At 35.0% G+C, this 26047-nt stretch overlaps 1 protein-coding gene across 7 annotated transcripts in view; it reads right to left on the reverse strand.

Annotated features, from left to right (window-relative positions):
- Nucleotides 1-220: 220 nt before the first annotated feature.
- Nucleotides 221-26047, reverse strand: part of LOC101740658 (elongation of very long chain fatty acids protein AAEL008004) — a 38378-nt gene continuing 12551 nt past the window's right edge. For 3 of the 7 annotated variants that reach the window (XM_004931890.4, XM_021351849.3, XM_021351850.3), the window contains 7 exons: nucleotides 19292-19365; nucleotides 16512-16702; nucleotides 14817-14897; nucleotides 12590-12752; nucleotides 6494-6630; nucleotides 4840-5028; nucleotides 221-2687 (listed from right to left, as the gene is read on the reverse strand). In XM_004931890.4, coding sequence (XP_004931947.1) covers nucleotides 2556-2687; nucleotides 4840-5028; nucleotides 6494-6630; nucleotides 12590-12752; nucleotides 14817-14897; nucleotides 16512-16702; nucleotides 19292-19340 — 942 coding nt within the window. In that variant the 5' untranslated portion in view covers nucleotides 19341-19365 and the 3' untranslated portion in view covers nucleotides 221-2555. Of the gene's footprint in view, nucleotides 2688-4839; nucleotides 5029-6493; nucleotides 6631-12589; nucleotides 12753-14816; nucleotides 14898-16511; nucleotides 16703-18407; nucleotides 18611-19291; nucleotides 19366-26047 lie in introns of those variants that run through there. The other 4 variants (XM_021351848.2, XM_021351851.3, XM_021351852.3 and 1 more) reach the window with 2 other exon arrangements.

Here is a 26047-nt window from a genome sequence, read left to right on the forward strand (position 1 = left end):
TGTATAAAATTTAAATTCAGAGCAATGAAAAAAACAACAAGAGAGATACTTAATAACTTTTGTAGGCGCATATTTATTTTTAATGACATTTACCATTTTATGGTCGAATAACCGACTCGAGTAGGTTTATTGCCAATAAGTAATAAAAAAAAAGTTATAAAAATGTGAAGTATAAACTTACGTCCCATCCGCAAACAACAAGCGAAATAAAAAACACAAAAGTTGAAAAATCGTTTATTAAAGTAAATAATTAATGCTGTAATAAAGTGAACTCGTAGCGTTTACTTGAGCAGACCTGAGGCACCCGGACGCACCGAGCGCTGGCGCGGCGCAATCCAAGCGAATCAATCGAGCGCGATAATTTAATATAAAAAAAAAAAACACAAAACAACATTAATAATGTGCACACTATTCCCAAAAAAGAATACATTACATAGTCGCAAAAACAATAGGGATGTCACTTAGAATATTTAATATGCAACAGCACAAACCACAAAGTCTAAGAAACAAAGTGATGATGTTATTTCTCAATTTGTAATTCCTGAACGGATTCATTATTTTCTACATTTCGTATCATAACATTATTGATTACAAAAAAAAAAAAACAAGATAACATCCCTATTGTAGCGAATGTATCAATAATGTAGTCTATATAATAGTTTTTGGTTTAAATAATGAAATTTTGTCCACGACATAATTTATCGTAAATAGACAGTGAATATTATACAGTTAGACTAATTGATAAATAAGAGAAGTTTAAAAGTGTTACACTTTAAATACAATAAGAAGCACGTAGCAAGTGACGTAATGAAGAAAATGTTTGAAGAAAATTTGTCAAGTTTTATAATGGATGTTTAGACACCGATTCTCACTTGTCGTAAAACTAAAATTCCGTGAAAATGCTTTGTAAATATACTTTTGACACGTACCCATAAACGAGATTTTAGTCGGAATTTTACGAAGGCGTTAATTTATTACCTTATAATTCGTTCTATGCTCCTATTAGGTGAACTGGGAATAATAGGAGAGTTGATTATTTTTTTAGTACCCCCCCATACACATCTACTGTACACGCGATCAATGAAAACATTTTAAAATCTGTTCAACAATAAAATAAATATCAACTTAATTTCATACAAGACAGAGAGAGCAGTAGTAAGTTACGACGTCAAGGCTAACATTGGCCATGTAAATTATACAAATATTCGTTACGCAGCCATTGCATACAAAGCCATTATTTGTCAGCAATTTATTCAATTAAATTTTTGGTTTTATTTTTAATTAAATTTCCTTAAAGCTTTTATAAAAGGCGTTATTAATCAACTAGCCTATTGTTTGAACTTGACCATTGTCTGTAAATTACAGGCAACGTTTTTCATTTTCGTTACATCGCATACGACGAAGTGAGCATCAGTTTTACTCAATGTTTTGAAATACATATTCCTATGTCTATAAACTATTGTGTGATGTTATACATTTATTCAAGTCATTATTTTATTAAAATACTGCAAAATCTAATATTTAATAGTGACTGCGGGATACATTGTGTTAATACAAAGCATCCTTTGGTTCCCCCAATACATTTTAGCTAATACAAATTTTCAAGACCCCAAGTCAATTAATTGATGTGTAGAACAACACGGATTTTCTGTTCTTTATTTGAATACTGTAATAAGTTTAATAAAAAACATAAAAACAATTATATAGTTGATTGGAAGAAGGCAATACACAGTATTGAGTCCTACAGGTAGCAGCAAGGTACGCAATAGTTCGACACTGGACCATACCTAACTATATTTTATCTATGGTAACATGATTCAAGACCTGCACGCGGCGACCTCATGATAAAATTATATTTACAAAAATCCGTTTACCTTCAGTACACCTAGTTACAATTACCATAACTATTATACTCTATGATTAAAATATATATACACATACATAATACAAAAACGCCATTTCATTTACACCCGGCGCACGAACGCAGTACGTATTGTGATTTCTTTATATTTCACAGTTCCCATCTTTACATTTTATAAACGCGTTTAAAAGAAAATACAAGACGGTACAATGTAAGTTTTAACAATTTCTACAGCTTTATCGATAACATTTTGTACTAAACTGAAAACAAGGCCGAAGAGTATTGAAGCGAACTTGACAACGTGACATTTTGTGCATTGTAAACATTAGGAAGATAACAGAGCGCGAGCTGTTTTACATTACAAAGGGTAATTAATCTATGTGACGTGACACTGTATGAGTTTGTTCACATCGAAGGATATAATCTATGCGACATGTCAAAGTTTGTTTACGTCGAAGGATATAATCTGTGTGACACGTTTAGGTTCGTTCACATCGAAGGATATATGTGGGACACGTTTAGGTTTGTTCACATCGAAGGATATAATCTGTGTGACACGTTTAGGTTTGTTCACAGTGAAGGATATAATCTGTGTGTCACGTTCAGGTTTGTTCACATCAAAAGATAATCTGTGTGAGATATTTAAGTTTGTTCACGTCGAGAAAGGATGTGCGTCGCACACTCGCGGCGTGCACTATGAGAGCGGTCTCCGACGCACGAACGCGTCCGCCCCGGACGAGGCGTACGAACTGGGCACCTCCGACCCCATCTCCTGCTTGTAGCCGTTCCTGCCGTTCAGCGAACTCGAGCTGTCGTCCATCACCGCCTGGAAAGTATAATTGACCAATCAACGATCTAAACGTTGTCTACGTACATATCGAAGGGTGAATGTCTATTTGGTTTAAGCGAAATTTATCATTTTTAATTAAAGGTCCGTTTTATGTGGTATAGCGGCCCGTTCCGGCTTTGCTAGGGTCTTTAACAAAAATTTCAAAAATATGATACACACATTAAGCCTTATATTTGCGTCAGGTTTCTAAAAATAGACAATTATAAAGGTACTTTGAATAATAATAATTATTTTAATGAGCTTTTATTTTCATTTCAATAATATTTGTTTTTATCTATTTTTTTCTAATTTTCGTAACATTATTGGAGTCTTAGGAAGGATCACTAATTAAAAAAAAAATTATAGCCTAGGTCACTCGGGGATAGTGTAGCTTCTAAACAGTGTAAGAATTTTTCAAATCGGTTCAGTAGTTTTGGAGTCTATTCAGTACAAGCAAACAAACAAATCTTTCCTCTTTATAATATCAGTATAGATAGTATAGATTACGAGTAGTATCAACAGTTCGATGTTTTTAATTGAACATCAATGAAGTTTACCCCATTCAAATTGTTAAAAAAGGGTTCTCTTATAAAGTTGCAAAAAATGTAGCGTTAAACCAAATTGACGTTCCCCCCTCGAAATTGTAGTTCTTCGAAAATTTTACATCGACTAATATTACTGAGACGTTTTTTTACAATGTAACATTATGTCAAGAATGATTCAAGTGCTGTGTAGTGCCTAGCATAATTTCTTCGCGTGGGTACCACCATGAAATGGCACTAAAGAATTCACCGGTGAATGAGCAGTTGCGTTCATCATCATTCTCCTGCCCTTCTCCCCCGGTCATATACCATTTCTTGGCTCACTCCCCTCTTACACATATGGTCTTTCACGCAATCCATCCAATTTTTTCTTAGGTCTACATCTTCCTCTAAAATGAGCAGTTGCGTTCTTGGAGTAATATACCCGCGTATTGCAAACATTTGGAAGTAACCGACATTTTTAGAATTGCTTTGTTATTGAGGTCCGGTTTTCTCTATACCCAAAACAAAGTGACTCACAAAAAAGATTTTGTTTTGCATTTGACTATAACGCATTTAATGAGATTTATTATTAATTTGCAGTTAATGAAGTTGTATGTATTGAATCGTAGGATGTGAATACATAAGGATCTAAAGTTGCAAAATAATGTACATAGACATTGAGGGCAATTAATTCTCAGCTGTCGAGAGGATATGAAGATGTATGCACGCCTTGAGTGATTTGTCAATAATCCTTAACTATAAGGTTTATTGATTTGTTGAAAATGTGTTTTGCTTATTACAAACGAGAACCAATACGTATTGGTACTTTATTTGAAGGCTTATTAATTTTTAATACTAAACTAAATGGTAATGGAAATGTTTGTTTGTTGGTTGGCTGATTTCCAAATATGGAACCAGACTTACATGCTTGACTATATCTCGGTCAGCATTTTCAAGAGTAGGATAGCTTTTTTTTAATATTTTTTTAAAGCTAATGTGGGTGGACGTGCTCACGGTCCACCTGAGGTTAAGTGATCACCGGAGCCCATAGACATCTACAACGTAAATGCCGCCACCTATCTTGAGATATGAGTTCTAAGGTTTAAGTTTACAGTTCAATATAAGTTTCAACTGAATGACTCGACGTAGGCTCTGGCGTTTATGTAGTTATTCTATGGGCTCTAGTAATCACTCATCATCGTGCGGTTTAGGAGTACATACATCAGACCAGCCAAAAAAAAATTGTCTTAAATCTACAAATAAATATCAACGAGTTGTTTCCAATGAAAGGTCGGCGAACACAATGAATATTTTTTTCAAATCTATACTAATATATAATGCTGAAGAGTTTGTTTGTTTGAACGCGCTAATCTCAGGAACGGCTGGTACGATTTGAAAAATTCTTTCAGTGTTAGATAGCCCATTTATTGACGAAGGCTATATGCCTATATACAACATCACGGTAAGACCAATACAAGTGGAGCACAAAAAAAAATGTTTCATAATATTTTCACTTTCTACGTAAATGAAGTGGGGGGGTAAAATTTAGCGTTATGCCAAAGTAACAATTCCACGCCGACAGAGTCGCGGGCAAAAGCTAGTTATCAGAATAAGTTTTAACTCACCATACAAAGTCCGTTCTGAGCCTTCGATTTCCTCTCGGCGGTTGTGTACCTCGCTTTGTAGAAATCGCTGAAGAGGAACAAGAATAAGAAGCCGTGCATCGCGATCCAGTAGACGAAGACACGAGGGTATTGACACGACGGCCTGAAGAGGACTTGGAGTTGATGACTAAAGATCAATACGAACTGAACCTGCAAATAGATTTATAGTTTTATTTTTATTGCATAGATGCGGTTAACTGGTTACCGGAGCCCATAGACATCTATAACGCAAATTCCGCCACCCATCTTGAGATATAAGTTCTAAGGTCTCACTATAGTTATAACGGCTGCCTCACCCTTCAAACCGAAACGCCTTACTGCTTCACGGCAGAAATAGGCGGGATGGTGGTACCTACTCGTGCGGACTCACAAGATGTCCTACCACCAGTAATGACCCAAATTATAATTTTGCGAGTTTGATTCTTATTACAGGATGTTATTCCTTCACCGTGGAAGTCAATCGTGAACATTTTTCAAGTACGTATTTCATTAGAAAAAATGGTACCCGCCTGCTGGATTGGAACACCGGTGCATCGGTAGATACGATTGCACCGGACGTCTTATCCTTTAGATCACAACGAATTCTCAAAAATGTACAAAAAAAAAATTATTTACCAAAGTCATACGTTCGCCTTTCTAAAGATTTTAGTAAAATAGTACTCTTGGGGTTGACAAACATGTTGCATTCTTCCTTATCATGTCTAGTTTTGGCAGCAACGGATAAACAAGGCCGACCAGATTTTACGTAGTAGCATTAGTCAGTTGATCATTATGTTTACCATACAATAATATGTGATAATTCATGATGATATTTATAAAAATGAATGTTTATTTGTATGTTTGTTATTTGTGCGTTTTGGTGAACATGTTGGCATTCCAGGAGAGGTTTTTGTCGTAATACCCTCATTTTCTAAACGATAGCGCGTGTGCAGTTTCAATAAATGAGTCATAAATGAGTTCCATATATTTATATGGCCACAGAGGACCGGGTTTCGTTTGATTAATAAATAAAACCCAAAACCTATAAAACAAAGTTCAATAAAAAACACCTATGATGGAGTGACCCTATTTTAGGGCAAAGGCCTTCTACATTTTAGAGTCCATTGCCTTTTTATTTTTGTTCCCTACCTATTCGTTGGTAACCTATGAGGCTATTCCAGCTACAATACAACAATCCAACATTCAAAGTATTCGAACACGTGATAATGTGAAAACATATTATTATTATTACATAGAGGCATACGGTCGAATATTTATGAATTGAACTTTTCAAATTAGTTCTCATTTATCATAAATATCTAGTATAAAAACCGGAATTGCGCTAAATATATTTTCAAGATATGCTAGTATAAATGGAAGAACTATGTACATACGGGTAGTTGGTTTACCGAGAAATAGCTTCCGTTTAATGAATGATATGAATATTTTCGTTCACACAAAAATATTATTGTCAAGTTAAAATTTCATTGAATAATAGACCTACAATTATAGTTTGGCTTCAAAAAATAAAAGAAAACAAAAAAAGGACTACATCATCCGTATCAAGTGATTTTGCAAATAGTAGATCCGGTCTTATGTCTCTGAAGTATTTAGATAATTAAATGTATTTACTCACCATCTGGAAGGCTGTGAGGTATTTCTTCCACCAGATATACTTCTGATACTTAGGACCCATGGCAGCCACCATGTAGTAAAAGTACATTACGATGTGAACGAACGTGTTGAGCAGAGCGAAGAAAGTGCTGTGACCACCTGTCATAAAATAAATACATACATTTTACTTTCATTGAAGTGATAAAGTCTTAGATCGATTCGTCTGAAGTGTGGTTGTATTTTGGAGTTAGGTATCGATCCCTGGTTGGATACGACGAGTGATCAAGACACATGACCCAGCCGGGAATAAATGGAGACCGGCGCAAACTTACAATACGCCTTATTATCAGTTATTAGGCAATTTTATAAATTTAGCGGTTACAATTTTTATTATCCGATGTTATTCCTTCATCGTGGACATCGTTTGTGAGCACCGGCACAGTCACAGCTTTTGATACGAGTACATCAAATGTCTTATCATTTAAGCCATGAAGACTTCAGAATTCAGAAGAAATTCAGAAAGAGTCAGCGTCTTCATTAAAATCTTTCATCTTCGAGACCTGGGTTTATTTATTATCTGTCTGTACCCATAACACAGGAGAGCGTTGCTTAGCTGGGCGCCGTTGAATTTGGATTAACAAATTAACAATTTAATCCAATGATATTCTTTGTCACTAAGACCGCGCAGCGTTACCAGTAGAGACATAGACGCTGGACGACATAAAGACAAAAATAGCTTCGCGTTTTGCGAATCAAAATTTTAATGCTACGTCAACACACATAGGTAACTTTCTGAAATTCCCAAAATCATAGCTTACGTTTTGAAAAGAAGTAAAAAACATGTGTGATTTGCGTAACATATTCTATGAAACTTTATTAGGAAACTACCACTAAACTATAACAATAAGGAAATCTGACGTGTACGGCGAGGTCAAGCTTTAATTTAAATTTATTTTGATACAATAATCAAAATATTTTTATAAACATTATTATTTATGTCAAAATTAGCATGTTGCCAAATGTACTCTTATTCGAACGAAAATAATAATAAAAAAAAAAAACAAATTGCCATTCATATATAATACACATAAATTAGTTGCCATTCTTAAAACGAATAGATCAAAACATTAGTCTAATTTCATTTTGATAGTTGGAAAGCGTCTATTAATGTAACGCAATAGGATTTTGAAATCAAAATTTAACTCAAAGTTCTAAACTATTCTGTTATTAATATGGACGTTTGAAATTCTATAGCAATATGGGAAATTCTGCTGTTGGCAATTCGAATTAACGCTTATCGCTTTTAACTAAAAATAGATAAATTTTATCGACATGTAAAGACATTAATAAGACAAATCTTAAAGACAAACCTCTTGTAAATATTTGCATGTTTGATTTACATACATATAAGATCACATTGCGGATGTTGTCATGCTAATGAACCGGACCGGCTAAGGTTAGTGTTAACTCTGTTATTTTCCCGACATTACATGTCCAAAATATGCCGTTTTCAACAAGACAAACTGCGATCGGAGTCGCAATTAATTATAAATTTTATAAGCTGTGCATATTTACTTACGATAAATGTATTACTATTCATTTACAATTTATTTATTTTTCACTTTAGATTTGAAACAGCTGTGTAATAAAGCAAATACGCGTTATAACACTTACGTATTTGCTTGAACATTTGATGTCATTCTCTGTTTACTCTATTTGAATTTTCGTGAACAAATACAAAACATATTAAGCTTAGTTTATTGCTAGATTTTAGCCGTAGTTTTACTCTCGTTAATATGTAAACAAAAATATCATTCGTGAACAGTACTTTTTTCGATGAAAGGTACCCTGTGTGTCTTGACAATGAAGTCACAGTGAAGTCTTGACAATGTGTATACAACCCAAGGGCTCGACGAGTGAATTGACCCATAGACACAGTCCACTGAGTTTCTTGCCGGATCTTCTCAGTGGGTCGTGCTTCCAATCCGGTGGTAGGTTCTGTGAAGCACTGCTCTTCCTAGGGCCAGTGTTAGCAACACTCTCCGTTAGTTCCCCGTGAGCTCACCTACAGGTCCAGGAGAGGCTGAAATAGCCTCTCAAGGCTATCAGCATAATTAGGGGGGGGGGGGGGGAAGTACTAAGACAGTTACACGTCTATTGTACTTTTAATAAGTAATTTTAATAATAATAAACATGGAGTAGTATAAAGAGTTCGTGATTCTCTCGATGTTAGAGTGACGGAGAAGGCTTATTATGTACCGCCATCTTGCCTATTTTTGCAGAAGCAGTCATGCATTCCAAGTTAAAGGGTGGAACATTAGTTCATTAGTTATGAGCCGTGAACAATAAATTTGATTATTGGGCGAATGTTGTTTAAATCCATTCAGAAACTAGGGCTGCAGAGCTAGTCATAAACACACATCCACACTTACTTCAAAAATACTACCCTCATTATGAGGTCGTCGCGGCGTCCGTTGAAAATGTTTGGAAGTTGGTAGGTTTTACGCATTCAAAGTATTCGAATATTTACACACGTGATAATGTGAAAGTTAAACAATTTTGAACGTCCTTGAATAAAAGGCCACTAATGAAATTCCACCACGGACTCTCGCTTGCATCACGCATTACGTAAAAGAATTTGTGTCGAAATAGGATTGAGCAACTAATGAGCAGGACTACGGCGGCTTGGGTTTTTCGGAACGGCTGTGTATATGCAAAATATTTTGAATTTTGAAGGTCCAATACGAGATTTACGAACAAGGAAATAATTAATTTTCGATTTCGTTGACAGTATTCACAAATTATTCAAAATCTAGTTCGAATTATGAATAATTCGGAAGTATTAGAGGTCGCGTAAATTTGGAGCTGTTATTGAAAACATTATTTGCATAAACAACGCTCTGTTGAAATATTTTGTAGGGAAAACGATAATGGAAATGTGTGGTCAATGTGGTCACATATACATTTACTAAACCAGTCGTGTTTTTAAGAATTAACACAATTTAAAAGCTTTTGATCGAAGATACTAAGTAATATACATTAAACGTTTAGTGTGTAGTATTTAAAAGGTGGTGTTTGGAAAATACCTATTTAAATTTCGATACTGTCGTTAGTTTTAGAAATGAAATTATTTTTTTGGTATTCGATTACTAATACTGTAATGTTTCATTACTAGTAACAGAATTTCATTGTTTTTTTAATCCTATGTACGTAATACAGTGCTCACGATTGGCGAACTGTTCGCGATCTATATTCTTGCACAGACGGTTGCGTTGGAGTAACTTTTAGGTCAGCGTAAATACCGATTTTTTTATTGTCGATTTGATTTTTTGACGGTCACTTGTGCTGATTGAATACCACAATTTAGCCATGACCTTGTACTTGGTAATCCACACATTAGTGTAGGTCGCAACAAGGTCCTCTACTGTAAACATCGTGTTACAGAATATTAGCATATGTTAAAAACCTTCAAGCGACCGCTTGTGGAACATTTATAAGGCGGATGCGTTTTCTTTGAAATACGTTTCTTTGTAATGAAGCTGACTAACATTTATTTAACCTTTATCTATCAAATTAGGACGGATTTGACTGAGTAAGGTTATATTTAAAATAGCACTAGTTTCAAACAATTAATATTTCATTTCGTATTAAGATACGTTCATTTCAGCTTATATATGTAAATAAAAATCACTGTTTGTATGTATGTTGTTTCTTTGTGCATTTTTGAACCATTCTTCCGACTGTGACGGATCTTAGTATGTATAGTTGATGTTGATACTCCATGGGAGAATTCTACCACAGTGCCATACTACTACGGACTATATACCAATAATTATTAATTCAGAAATCTAGTTCATATCGAGCGGTGACAGACTATTTGGTTTAAGCAACATTATTGCAACTTTACAAGAAATTTTAAAATTTGGAAAAAATATCAAACCAAAACAACTTGTTCAACTATTTGTATGGGGTAAACTTAACCGAAGTTACGTGTTACTTTTTTTTAATTGAAATTATTAAAAGTTGTAACTGTAGTTGTGTTAGAACATCAGTTTCAATGTTTATGTATAAATCAAATCACTGAAATTCGCAGACGGAAACAAATACTTAAATGAAACAAAAAAAAACACACACACAAAAAATACACGTTTACAAAGTCGAGTCCGCTAATTATTCATTGAATGTGCATTTAAAAAAGAAATATTATCGTTGATATAATAATATATACAATTTATTTTTATTATTCTTTTTGTTTTCGTGTTATTTATGAGTCTGTACCAAACTTCTACGGGAAAACTTTAGAGATTTTAATGATTACGCGCTCGACTTTTATTAGAAGATAGAATAGTATCATGTCTGCTGTACGATGGCTTCGCCTTATTTATTACCCGACTTTGTAAATCCGAAGTCCTAAGTTTTGCTATCTTAAGCGTCGCTGCTCCGTCTATTGCAAGTCCTGTCTATATCGAAGCAATCAGCCGTTCCGGCATGACGGTGTAGCAATTGAAGCCCCATTCCTATGTTTCAAGGTGAACGATGGCATTCAGGTCGTCGTGTGTACTGCTCTGAGATATTTACATGGTGAACCAGCGCATAGTCAAGCTGACTGCTGTCACAGTAAAGTCTAGTAAAAATAAACACGTCATTTCGGATCCTCTCGATCCACTAACGGTGCTTTTAGGTACCTCAAACACCGGTCACCGTTCTCGTCGAGCCCGTCGCTTGCGACGAAGGGTTCGGTGAGTAAACTAACCCATAGACACAGCCCACTGAGTTTCTTGCCGGATCTTCTCAGTGGGTCACGTTTCCGATCCGGTGGTAGATTCTGCGAAGCACTGCTCTTGCTAGGGCCAGTATTAGCAACGCTTCCTGGTTTGAGCCCCGAGAGGTCACCTACACGTTAGGGTTACGTTGACATAGCCTCTCAAGGCTTTTTTTATGATTGCAGGATTACTGGTGGTCCGGAGGCCTTTCCAGTTTCACCAGGACAGGTGGGCGAGCAGAGGCTCAGCCAGGGAATCCGCGAATCGGAGTGAACTATTTATAACTAATAATTCGGTGTAACAAAATTATATTTCCCAATTATGAACACAGTTAAAATATATTTTGTAGACGAATAATAAACAGTAGTTCAGGAAAAGACAAAACAAAAATTAGTGCTTTGCTTTTCTATTCAAATTATTCTATAAATATGATATAAAAGTATTGCTTGGAGATTTTTTTTTCATTTAGAACAGATTATTGAAGCTGTCGTGGTCGAAATCGGAGGCCTGGTGTAATATCAAGCGAACCGAATACGCAAGTGGGCAAAGTCCGCAGACACGTACCGATATAAAATAATCAGAAGCAATATGGACGTAGCCCGCTTCTACGAAGGCCGAATTAAATCTACCTTTAAAAGGTAGATAAATATGAAATTGCTCGGAATTAAATAAAAATAACAATTTTATTTTTCCTTTTATTTGTTTTAAGTTTATTTTATACAAAATTTTAAGTCTTTTATTTATCGATTGAGGCACTACGAAGTTTTTTTCCTTCACCGTGGAAGTTAATCGTGAGCATTTGTTGAGTACGTATTTCATTAGAAAAATTGGTACCCGCCTGCGGGATTCGAACACCGGTGCATCGCTTCAATACGAATGGACCGGACGTCTTATTCTTTAAGCCACGACGACTTCTACTTATGTTGTGTAGACATTTCGGTGTGATCCGAAACCAAAACACGCTTGTTTTTTTTTCCTTCATACCTACTGATCTCTAAAACGGCTGTATCGGTTTTCCGATGAAATTTTAATTAAGTTTTTTTTTAAATATTCTTGAATTGGGTATAACTTTAAATACCTTTTTTTAAATTGTTTTTTATTTCATTAGCCCCTTGTTTTACCGCGATGCATACCTAGATATTTAGTTAATGGTGCTTATGTCCTGACCCAAACAAATCGCTATTTGAGGAACTTTTCGCACACACCGGTACCGACGTTGTGAAAATTGGATGATACATGATAGTGTAACCATAATTTTAGACCTCCTTTTGCTTCTTCTATTATTAAGTACGTAAGCACTGGCAGTATTGTCGTATAAAAAATATAGTGTATATGTATATATAAAGTGTACATACCCGGCGCGAATTTAAGTCCGAACCAAACAGACATCGGCATGATCCCGTGATGTATCACATGCAACGTGGACACGTGCTCGTTCTTCTTCCGTAGCACAAAGAAAAGCGTGTCCATAAATTCTGTGAACTTGCTGAAGTAGTACCACCAACACGTGTTCGCCATCTGTTTTTGTACATTAAAAAAAGTATATATGACAATTATGAAATAAAAAAAAATGTGTTGTTTTTTTATTGCTTAGATGAGTGGACGAGCTCACAGCCCACCCGGTGTTAAGTGGTTACTGGAGCCCATAAATATCTACAACGTAAATGCGCCACCCACCCTGAGATATAAGTTGTAAGGTCTCAAGTATAGTTACAACGGCTGCCCCACCCTTCAAACCGAAACGCATTACTGCTTCACGGCAGAAATAGGCAGGGTGGTGGTACCTACCCGCGCGGACTCACAAGAGGTCCTTCCATCAGTAAGATTATATCTGTAGATTGAATCGATTTAAAAGCTGTAATTAAAAGCGGAACGTATGATTGTTTCGCGGCAGAAATAGGCAGGATAGAGGGGACACTCATACGATTTTTTTTTATTGCCCTTGTAGGCAGACGAGCACACGGCCCACCTGATGGTGAGTGGTTACTGTCGCCCATGGACATCAGCAAGACCAGGGGCAGAGCCAGACCGCTACCATTAAAATATAATGCTAACTACCGTCTATTTTTTCATAAACAATATTTCTTGGCTTTTACTATTCTTTCAAAGAATTTATAGTGTGTTAGGCTCTGATAGTTTGTTTGACTTGGTTTTTCATTTTCACGATAAGCGGTGCCAGATAAACATCAGCCATCTTCTCCATTAAAGTTAGGGTGTTTTTATTTCTTTATTTCAATGGCATCACGCACCATATTTTAAATTAACTGGTTTTCCTGAACGAGCATTTTGATTTTGTCATATATTAACTTTTTGTAAGCACTATATAATACCACCATACTGCGAACCATTATATTATAATAAATTAAAAAATTTAAAGGCATCTCGCGTAATATGTAAAGGGAGTTTTAATTAGGTCCGCGCTTCGCAAAAACCGAAGAAAAACGGTGTTTTAAATTCTGAGTGCTTTTACAAACTACTGCGAAGAATTTATAAACATTTTACGGAGCTATAAATTAAACAACCCTTGGTAATAATGTGTTGTTCTTATACAATATTTGTCATCTTTCTTGCGTTCTAAATAGATACATAATTTAACATTTATTATTATATTTTTAACTGTTTATTTATTATAGTATATTGTTTCTACGTGTTACGTAGAAACGTTATGTAACCTTCATTTGAAAATTAATTAAAAAAGTCCGAAATGTATTATTGTTGTAATTTCGATGTAACACGGTTCTTGAAAAATATAATTACGCGGAAACGGATTCTAATCGGCTCAGTCATTCAATGAAATTGGCATGTTTTTGTTTTTCAATAAGAAATGTACCAAACCTACTTTCGTGTTTTTCATTTTACGTTTACTTTATGTTAGAACTTTATTCGTAGTTATATTTTCTACTAGACGAGTCCCGCGATGTTACCCCCGATTATTGTCGTACTGCAGGAGACGCCGCGGGGCGAAGCTAGTCTAAAAAAGGTAGCCTAAGTAACTTCTTAAATCATCAGCTACCTATCAGTGAAAGTCCCGTCAAAATCGGTCCAGCCGTTCCAGAGATGGGCCGGAACAAACAGACAGACAGACAAAAATTGTTAAAAATGTTATTTTGGTGCATGTACCGTATATATATATGCATGTAGTAAAAAGCGGTTATTTCAATATTACAAAAAGACACTGCAATTTTATTTATACGTATATATGAACAATGACTTGGTATTAATATATTTACATTTAATCGTCATTAAGAATTTCATTGATACTATTGATGAACCCGTTCATTGTGTGCAAAAAATTTTGACAGTATTTTTCTCTTTGCTAAATCACTTTCAAATTTTTACAATTAAACTGGATTGCATTCATTTTCAGTGTAACTTATTTATCGAATTTAATTTTTTCTTGGTGACTCCATTTATTTTAAAACTAAATATTGTATTTTACATTGACTTTTCAATTGTTGTTTGATAATTCAAAAGGTTACGATTTGCATAGACTTTTTGTTTGTGTAATCTTGTATCGGAATTGTAAAATTAATTTAAATAAAAAAAATATGTAAACTACAAAATTATGATAATAATACATACCCTCATGGCCATTGGACTCCGAGAGTAATCTACCAGTTGACACCTAAAGTCATAGTGGCCCCACCATCCGCTCATCAAATACTGCGAAAAATAAATCAATGTTAGTATAAAAATTAAATAAAAATTTTTAGCCTAGTGGCATGAAAAAAAAACTTACGTATTCGCTGGTAGCCTAAGAGGCTATTTCAGCTTCTCCTTGACGTGTAGGTGAGCTCACCGGCTCAACCTGACAGAATTTGCTAACAAGAGCCCTAGCAAAAACAGTGCTTCGCAGAATCTACCACCGGATCGGAATCGCGACCCACTAAGAAGATCCGGCGAGAAACTCAGTGGGCTGTGTCTATGGGTTAGTTCGCTCGTCGAACTGTTCATCGGAATCGACGAATTCGACGAGGACGGTGACCGGTGCTCGAGAAGCCTAAAGAAAACATCGATCTATAAAACTTTGCAACGCACGCAACGTAACCCATAATTATTCACGCCACCACCAATTGCTTGTTCACGAAATACGAAAATTATAAAAACGATATGTAAAACGTAGCAAATAAGTAGTTATTTGTGATTTTCTAAGTCAATACATTATTCTTTTTTTGACTTCAGGAACCTTTGTTCCGTATAATAATGTGGCGTTTACAATTCGGTAATAATTTAATTTTATACGAAAAAGACAGTCAAACTGTTTTGCATTTTAAGTAATTATTCCCTATTACTGGTTGGTTTATAGTGGTCGTATAGAGCATGTTATTTACTGGCAGTAGGAAGTCTTGTAAGTCGGGATAGGCAGGTAGCACCGCCCTGAATATTTTTGCCGCGAAGCAGTGTTCCTCATTGAAGGGTAAGGCAGCCCTTGTACTGTAGAATTGAAACTTTGAACTGATGTCTCAGGGTAAGTGGCGGCATTAAGGTTGTTGATACCTATGAAGGGTTGTTGATACCTATGGAGTTTGGTAATTATTAAACACTAAGCGGATCTGTTTCGTCTATCCATCTAAGCAATAAAACCAAGAAAAAACACTGATGATTCCGCTTTATGTATTGCTATGGTTCAGAAGTAGATTGATTATTATTTGCTTTGTATAATACTTTTTTTAAATTTTATTGTATAGATGGATGGACGAGCCCACAGCCCACCTGGTGTTAAGTGGTTATCGGAGCCCATCTATAACGTAAATGCCGCGCGACCCCACCTTGAGATGAGTTCTAAGATCTCAGTATAGTTACAACGACTGCCCCAACTTTCAAACCGACATGCATTACTGCTTCACGGTAGAAATACGTAGGGTGGTGGTACCTACTCGTGCGAACTCACCAGTAATTAAGCAAATTATAATTTTGTAGGTTTGATTTTTATTACCCGATGTTATTTCTTCACCGTGGAAGTTAATCGTGAACATTTGTTACGTACGTATAATATTTCATTACAAAAATGGTACCCGCCTGCGGGATTCGAATACCGTTGCACGATAGATACGAATGCACCGGACGTCTTATCCTATAGGCCACGACAATAACAAATGTTCTTCATAGTATCTCTGGTCAGAACAGCTCCTAATCTAAACCTTTTGAGCACTTACCGGACACCGTCAAGGTGGGTGGTCTTTTTTACACCACTCAATCATAATCGTCCTTGCGAAAACTTAATACTAGCACGTACACGGAAATAATTATGTACAATTATTTTGAAAGATCGCACACCTCGTAGAATATCCAGGCGCTGAAGATAGTCTGAGCCATGTTGTAAACGACGAGAATATTTCGAAGTTCGAATGGTTTTCGATTGGCCATAAGTTTGGGGCCAAGCTCCTTCGCGCAGTATGCGTAGCACACGCACGCGGCTAGGGTTGGCCACGGCGATGACATCATCGGCCAGTCTTTCACCCGAGGATCTAGTAACAAATAACCACGCAATTTCTATGCAAATTATTTTAATTAATTTAACAGTTATGCTTGTCATGTCATTATAAGACAAGTAATTAATCGTAATCACAGTCAATAAATTTCTAATTTGACTCCCAAATAAGAAATATCGAAAGATTCAATAATTTAGTGACCTTCTTTCGTATCGTTATGATAATGAGGTGGAACATTTTGTTCGTGTGCCAAATAAATTAGTTTAAGACTCTTAATTTTTTTTACTTAGCAACAAAAATAGAATAAGTATAGTAGAAACCAGTTAATTGTGAGTGATTACCAAAGACCTTAGTCACGGACTAAGGAGCTTATATACATATTATACTCAAATAATAATAAATATATGCACGGTAATTATTATTACATTTGTTTACGAAAGCTAGGCCACTCAACGCAAACATTACAAGTTTTTTCCTTATGTGCCTTAAATGTATATTTTATATTCAATTTGCTGTAGTCAATTTTAATCACAGTTTTAATTTTAAATGTCTTTTTTACTATAGGTACCTACATATTGCTTCTATATTTTTTTTCTACTATATTATATATTGATTTTACACTACTCTGTCAAAACTATTAGATTAAGATTGGTGCAGTATTTTTTTCTTCCTACATTAGTATGGGTTTGAATTGGTCTGAATTTTATGCTGAGTTATTGCCGTCGGGCCTCAATACCTATGCAATTGGTTGAGTGGGTAAAAATTGACAATTATCTAGGTTATAAAATAAATCTATATTTCACTTGTGATTGTCACTTGTAGGTAGGGTGGTATCGTGAGCTCGCTTTGGCAGTAGCACCGTGCTGTTTGTTTATACCACTAATCAGGTAGGAGGCTGAAGAGGTGCTCATCTGCTCAAACGTTATATAAACCTTACATCCTAATGTAGGGCATTGACTTTGTGGTGTTTATGGGATCCGATAAGCGCTTGTAACTGGGACGTGAACTCGTTTTCCTTAATTGCTAGTTTTATTTAAATTTGCTACTTTTGTGTTGTAAAATTAATACGCTCGGACATGCGAACGCGGATATGAAACATATTACTATATATATATTTATATTTTTATTTAGCACTAGCTGACCCGGCAGACTTCGTAGTGCCTCAATCGATAAATAAAGGACCTAAACTTTTGTATAAAATAAACTTAAAACAAAAAAAAGGACAAACAAAATTGTTATTTATATTTAATTCCGAGCAATTTCATATTTATCTACCTTTTAAACCTTCTCTGGACTTCCACAAATAATTCAAGACTAAAATTAGCCAAATCGGTCCAGCCGTTCTTTAGTTTTAGCGAGACTAACGAACAGCAGTTTATTTATATATATGTATATAGATAGCTTTACTTAATGGGTTAAAAGGTCAAACGCAGAATTAACAAGTATATGAGTATTGCAAGGTCACGCGTCAGTTGTCAGTCGTGTTGCAGCAGAGACCCACTTGAGTTACCGTGACGTTATTCCACAACGGAGAGGAAATTTACGTTTTCGATGCGAATCGCACTGTAATTCTTCTTATATAACCTATTGGGCAAATGTTGCCGTTACAACGCTCTGCCGCTATTCGACGTAAACTAAGCACATTTTTATACATTCTTTTGTTATTGTGGGATTCACTGACATCACTGTAATTTATTCCAAATTTAGGTTTGTAAGAAACAACAAAAATTTAAATATTTACCGGAATAAAGAAATGCCATTTAATTTTGTGTTGGTTCCTTGCTCAGTTCACATTGAATTATGATTCAAATTTAGTGTGTAACTGATTTTAATTTTAATATTAAGTCACAACAAATATATTCTTAACGTAATTATAATACAGAACAATGTATTAAAATACTCAGAGGCGTGAATTGCTTGCGTGCGTATTGTGCGATAAGATCAGAGATAAGGCTCTAAATGTGAGTATAGACGTAGATAGCAAAGACGAATACATTTAAACTGAACCTATATTTTAGTATATACAATTTAGTAGTGACATACAATATTTACTAAATTAATACAAAAAATATATGTATTCGAAAATCCTAGAGTGCGAACTGTTTTTAAATTACCAGGTAAAATTTTGCGAAGTTAACATTTGACCGTATGCTCGCTGTTTCTTAATGGCATTGGACAGAAAAAGTGAAAATATATATGTGAATGACTTTATTAATGACAGACTACTCATATTTCAAGTATACGAGTATTAGCAGGAAAAAATAACTCGTTTTAAAAGTATACATTATTTTGCTACTGAAATAAATTTGTAATGGTAATTATAATTTTTTTTCTCGTTGTTTTAGGGTTATCACGTGTTTTTTGATAAGCGATATAACTTATGAATTTTAAATATTTATTCTAAATTCAAAATACGAAATCTCCACATCATTTTATTTTACAAACTCATATGTGGCATTTTAGCAAGTTTACGCCTGCATATTTTATTCACAAATCAACGTGTCATTAGATGGTAACGCATAAGTTTCATTGTATTCATATTACATTTTATTCTATATGTGTTCAAAACTTGTTATGTATTTTGTTGATATTTTTGTGTGCTATGTAAATTGTATTATTACTTACCGCCCCTGCTGTCCATTAAATCACTATACCAACTTGAGACGGTCGCCATCTTCGTAAGTTACCACCAATTACTTCTGGAACAAAACACGTTTGTTTTTATTACAAATTTTATCCAAATACCTTATATTAAATTTAACGAACTATAGCACAATATTTTATTACATTAACCTAATTTTTTAATTTAAATTCAATTCATATACCTAAGCCTTTATTAATAGTAAGTAGTTAAAAAGTATACTTTATTAATCTAATTAATGATAAAAGCTCCCACGCCCATGTGTTCATTAGTAATGTTTTTTTTTGTGAAGGTCCTTGAGGTTATGTTTTCATTTTTTACTTAATTCATTTGTGATCTACGGGTTTCATACACCCGCTTATAATTTTATATGTATATCAATACGAATTTTTGCGGCAATGTTTGTTTATTCGTGCTCTAGACATTCATGCATCGTTGATCCGGAACTTTGTAATAGTTAGAAATTTAGGTAAGGTTTCTGCGTTTTTTTCTACGATAATTAGCAAATGGGGTTGATTCTTCATACATATATTTTACACACACACTAAGCACGACTTAAAATAAAATGGACACGAAACAGAAGCTGCCCTTATTAAAAATCTAATTTATTGCTACATTTTCAGCTCTGGTCTTCATAGGGATTAATTGTTTTTATGGCAATCCTTGACTGTAATTTGATATGAGATATGATATATTAAATATATTTGTTTGAAATGACTCGCACGCCACCTTTTAGGTCCTACACGCCTTCCTTGAAGTGCTGACAGCAAATTATCAATTTCTGTTCAAATTATCAATACGATCGGATAAATAAACGAAGTACGTATAGGATGTCACGAAACAACAAAGGCTTTCAAAAAAACATCAGGACAGACTAAATATTCAGTAGCTGCACCAACACATTATCATATTAGGTATTTTTACAGAATATTTAATATAGAAACACACTTCCATCGCAGTTTTTTCAAGATAGTAAAAGAGTCCGTATTGTAACAATTATACTTGGCTACTGAAAGATTTTCAATGTTGTTTTGATGTGTATTGAAGTGTCTATATTCTTTCTTTGTCTCTCCCTCTCTTTATTTCAAGACGAAACTTTATTTATAAACGAATAACAGTGTTTATTTAACGGATATACAAAATGATTAAAGCTAACAAAAAAACTAAATTTAAATAACGGTGAAGATTTTGGATACAAATACCATTCAATATAGTACTATGAATAATATGATAGATGATACTATGAATAATATGGAAACCATAAATTTGTTCTGGTAAAACTTGATTAGCGTTAACTTTTATGAAACCAACAAACATGTTTTGATCTCGTAGCGAGTTATTTAATCCGTTGAAGTATTAGTAAATTTTTATTTTATTTCTAGCACTTTTAATTTGATTTGGCGCTGTCATGCAGTATTTTAAACCGTGCATATTAATGACATTCCTTATTAGTATATACTGCTTTGTTATAATAGTGAACGACCGTTATGCGGAGATGTCAGCAATAAAATTAGTCTCTCGGTGGCTCCAGAAAGTCTATTCATGTTCGTCCGGAGTGAACTCTCTTTTTTTCTTCCTACCTATTTGCTAGTAGCCCGAGGGGCTATTCCAGCTACGCGTGGACGGATAGGTGAGCCATCGGGCTCAACTTTTATTTTATTTTTTTATTGCTTAGATGGGTGGACGAGCTCACAGCCCACTTGGTGTTAAGTGGTTACTGGAGCCCATAGACATCTACAAAGTAAATGCGCCACCCACCTTGAGATACAAGTTCTAAGGTCTCAGTATAGTTACAACGGCTGCCCCACCCTTCAAACCGAAACGCATTATTGCTTCACGGCATAAATAGGCAGTTTATGCCGTGAAGCAGTAATGCGTTTGTTCGGTGGTACCTACCCGTGCGGACTCACAAGAGGTCCTACCACCAGTAATAAAAGTACCTAATAAAATTTGGTAACATTAGCCCTAGCAAGAGCAGTGCTGCATAGAATCGGTATGGCGACCCACTGAGAAGATCCGGCGAGAAACTCAGTGGCAGTGAACTGTCAGAGTGGCGTATTTCAATGGGTTAATTTAAATTTAGTTCACTTAAAAAAAAAATTAAGGGCGTTTACTGCAAAGAAGGAGTCGTTTGTCATGTCCAAGTCCGCGAATGACGGTGACCGCTTGAAATCAGGCGAGAAGTGAGATTGTCTAAGTAACATAAACAGGTCCAATAAGTAATCTTGCGACATTGTTACCAACTTGTATGCAACAAGTTTTGCATGCAGAATCACCGATTAAAGATTTTCCGTCTTCTGTTTTACATGGTTCAATGCAGAGCTATATAGGCTAGGCGGAAAGGAGTAGAGCTGATTAAAATTATAGACGTTCTTTTGCCTGTGCTATTCACACCGGCGCCGGTTTGCTGCGGTCGGCAATATTTGTTTTAAGAATTTTCAAATAAAATTAATACAGTACGTCTGGCATCGATAAGACATAGTAACAACACTTTATTAGTGATATAAGAATGCGATATCGCAAATGTTAAAGATATAATAGCACGTGTGTCTTTTAATATCACGTAGATTGATATCGTCATGGAATGCATTCTGTGAAATGTTCATGTACAGTCATAATACTATTTATACAAGTTTATAAGGACAACACTGATTCCTTTAACTGGGTACAATCACAGGAAATGACAAGTGAGTTCGTCAACTACGTTATTAGTAACGATCATGTAACACGGCAGATATTTAGATGTCTCAAATAGTCCAGTAAATCCGGATAACACGAAACAGTACCGGTGGGAACTGAAAACGGAGAGATTCTACGGTCAGTGCGTGCTGCAAGCGATTGCACAACACAGAGACCTTGACCTGCTCTTCACGGCAAAATTCACTTGCGCACACTTGAACTATATTACTTCTTTTCAATCAGCATACCTTCTTTTTAATATAAATATATGGCAGGCATGTGCCTAGGAAACAACTATAGCTCCATTTAAATTTTTTTTATGAATTGTAAGCTTAATTTTGGTATAAGTACCCTTTTTAAAATTTAATTGTAAGTTATCAAGCATTGATAGCGAATCGATTAATGAATTATTAAATACCTCCATTGCGAATAGCTTGATTCGTAGGTAAATATATTAATGCTAAGGCACTGACAGCATTGCCTATTTTATGACGAGAGTAAAACTAATCAGGATTCCACGACATACATAAAATGTTGTCAAGGACAGGACGGTCCAATAACTTGCAAGGAAAAAGATAGCGGTTTCGTCTGAGCGTTCTATGAAGCAGTCGCAACTTTCACCAGGCCTTAGCGCGCGGTCCGCGGTCTTTACGTAAGGGTGTTGCGCCAGACACGGCCGAGGCTTGCGCCCTGCGGAACCGTTGACCCACTGCCACAGACTCGTACGTACCGTGCCCGCTGGTCGACATCCCGCAGAACGTTCTCAAACATTGCGTTAACGTTGTGCATGGCAATGGCCCGCGCTTTAACTTGAAAACAATTATGAAATTACCGTTTTTATTACAAACTAGGTTAATTGCGTTGGCTACAAAGTAAAAGTCGATATCTACAAATGCCCATTTCGTGATTTGATAATCTTGACTTACAATGGTTAAAGGGAATGAAGATCCTGTTTGTTTCTTCTGGAGCATATAACGAACCTGCTATGATAAGAAAATCCAAACCATTTCGATTAAAAATCTAATTATATTGGCTCAAATCGAATTACAGCAACAACACAAATTTCCATATATTACAAAAAATATTTCAAAATATAAGATTTGTTTTTTATTTCGTATTTAAGACATCCTGTTTTTTTAAATCCGGCGGGCTATGACTTATCGACAAATCAGATTTTATTAGCGTAGGTAAATATTTCTATCGTGACGTTTCGAGTAGGAATGAAAAGTATTTTCCATAAATTTTAACGACCTATACACGTGAACATCACGGATTACAATCGTCTTTTAAATTTCTGTTTTGTTTATGAACATATAAATAACTATTCAATAATCGATATTAAAATAGTTAGAAAGAATATGAATTTGTCATAATTAAGCAATCTATAAAGATTTATTTTGAAATTATATTATATTAAATATAATGTATATGAAAACATTTATTAAATAAATAAATTATTTTTTGTACTGTCAAGATGAGTGAATCTAATGAAGAAATTCGATACATTTTAAAATTTTACTACAAAAAATGCAACGCAAGGCGCGAAAAAAAATGCGATGTTTATGGACCTAGTGCAGTGTCTGTGAGAGTAGCACAAATTTGGCTTAAGCGTTTTCAATCCGGAAATTTTGATGTCAAAGATGCACATTGCTCTGGTCGCCCTATTACGGATAAAATGGATGCCATTTTTGAAAAAGTGAAGCAAGATCGGCATATCAGTAGTTACGACGTAGCTGAAGAACTGGGAATTGACCACAAAACAGTTTTAGCGCATTTGAAAAAACTGGGTACACAAAAAAGCTCGATATTTGGGTACCTCACGAGCTCACTGAAAGAAATCTAGTGAACCGTGTACTCATTTGTGATTCTTTATTACGGCGTAATGGAACCGAATCATTTTTGAAGAAGCTGATAACTGTTGATGAAAAGTAGATCACGTACGACAAAAACGTGCGAAAAAGGTCGTGGTCAAAGACCGGTCAGGCTTCACTGACTCTAGTTAAATGTAAATAAACTATATTAAAAAATGTTGTGAATTTTCTTATAAAATGCGAAGATACTTTTTCCCCAACCTAATATACTAATATACTGCTTCTATTAAAAAATATTTTATAATAAACGAACCAAAACGTATAGACAATCATACAACATTAGCAATTTTGTGGACCGAAATGGTAATGTTTTGTCCGTGTAATAATGACATGCAATTACTAAAATTCTTTTTTCCGCTGTAGATTGTATTGCAGATTTTTGTTACATGGTATATAACAAATAATCAAAAATTTGTTTATTATGTACATAAAGAATATAACATTATTTTTATATTGACATTAAATCGAAAGTCAATATCAACAAAATAAAACCAGACAAAGTGATAATTATAAAACAAAAACGAAACATGAGCGAGAGAAATAAATATAATTTTAAACGATTTCTTTTCGAATTCTTCGAAAATTTACTTTTCCTATCAAATATTTAACGTTATCAAGCAAAATTTGATAAGTAGTATTTAATTTTTAAAATAAATTTATTATCTTTATCGTCGGGTTTGTGTCAGTCAGCAAATAGTCAATGAACTTATGTAACATATCACATTTCACATACGTAAATGATCAATTGAGTTACAATGTCCGTAATAACAGTGAAATGAAGATCATAATGAAGAACATAAGTCATAACCATAACCATAATATAACATTACGAAATGTCAGCGAGAATTTTATTTAAGAGGAAATGCGGGTTGCCTTTTTCCAGACACAATATATAAATTAAATAAAGGCAAGACATACAAGAATACCCAACCATATTATATACAAAAAAAAAAACAATATCATCCTAAAAGTTGAGTATAAAGTGCACGGACAGACGAATACAAAACGTTGATAAGTTCATCCATTAAGGTTGATAAAGAATCCGCGAGGATCGGTACAAGCGAACCGTTAGCTTTTTGGATGAACAGAGCGTCGAAGTTGAATTTGTCGTCTGCTACTCTGTTGCCATCGCCAATTAATGTCGTTTATCAAGGTTCGGTGTACTCTCCCACGCATTAAGTCTTGTATGTTAATGATATGCTGACCATTGATGGCCTTAAATTCCCTATGGATCGACAATCTGTTTTTCTGCAAACGTGGTTCAGGACAGACCATGGAAACTGGTGTATAAAAAGGTGGGTGGGTACACCTGGTGTAAAGTGATTACAGAAGCCCATAGACGTCTTAATGCCACTACCCACCTTGACACACGAGGTCGAATTCAAGGTCTCTCGCGGCTTTTCGTGGTACCTACCAGTGCGGATAAAGAGTAAGAGCACAAACCAGCGATTTTCAAAATTATTTTCTGTCTGTTTGTTTGTTCCCGTACATCTCCGGAATTGCTGAGTGGATTTATCAAGGTTCGGTGTACTCTCCCACGCATTAAGCCTTGTATGTTAATGATATGCTGACCATTGATGGCCTTAAATTCCCTATGGATCGACAATCTGTTTTTCTGCAAACGTGGTTCAGGACAGACCATGGAAACTGGTGTATAAAAAGGTGGGTGGGTACACCTGGTGTAAAGTGATTACAGAAGCCCATAGACGTCTTAATGCCACTACCCACCTTGACACACGAGGTCGAATTCAAGGTCTCTCGCGGCTTTTCGTGGTACCTACCAGTGCGGATAAAGAGTAAGAACACAAACCAGCGATTTTCAAAATTATTTTCTGTCTGTTTGTTTGTTCCCGTACATCTCCGGAATTGCTGAGTGGATTTTTATTTACTGATAGATAATTTGGGGCAGAATTTAAGACTGTTTTTTTGGATCCTTAGAATCACTTTTATATTGTTAGACGTTAGTTGTTAAATTATATTTTTGATTTTTATTTTGTTAAGTTTTCACGTGCAAACCCCTGAACCGATTTTCATAAAAATAGGTATAGAAGTATTTTGAACCCTGAGAAAGAATATAGGCAACCTTTTATCACACTGCTGAATGCTGGTTTCCGACAATGCGATATATAGTGTAGTCTACACATGCTTATGGAATAAATAAATAAAAACCATATACCATATACATATCAT

The sequence above is a fragment of the Bombyx mori genome, chromosome 22 (genome assembly GCF_030269925.1).
Source record: "Bombyx mori chromosome 22, ASM3026992v2".
Classification (NCBI taxonomy): domain Eukaryota; kingdom Metazoa; phylum Arthropoda; class Insecta; order Lepidoptera; family Bombycidae; genus Bombyx; species Bombyx mori.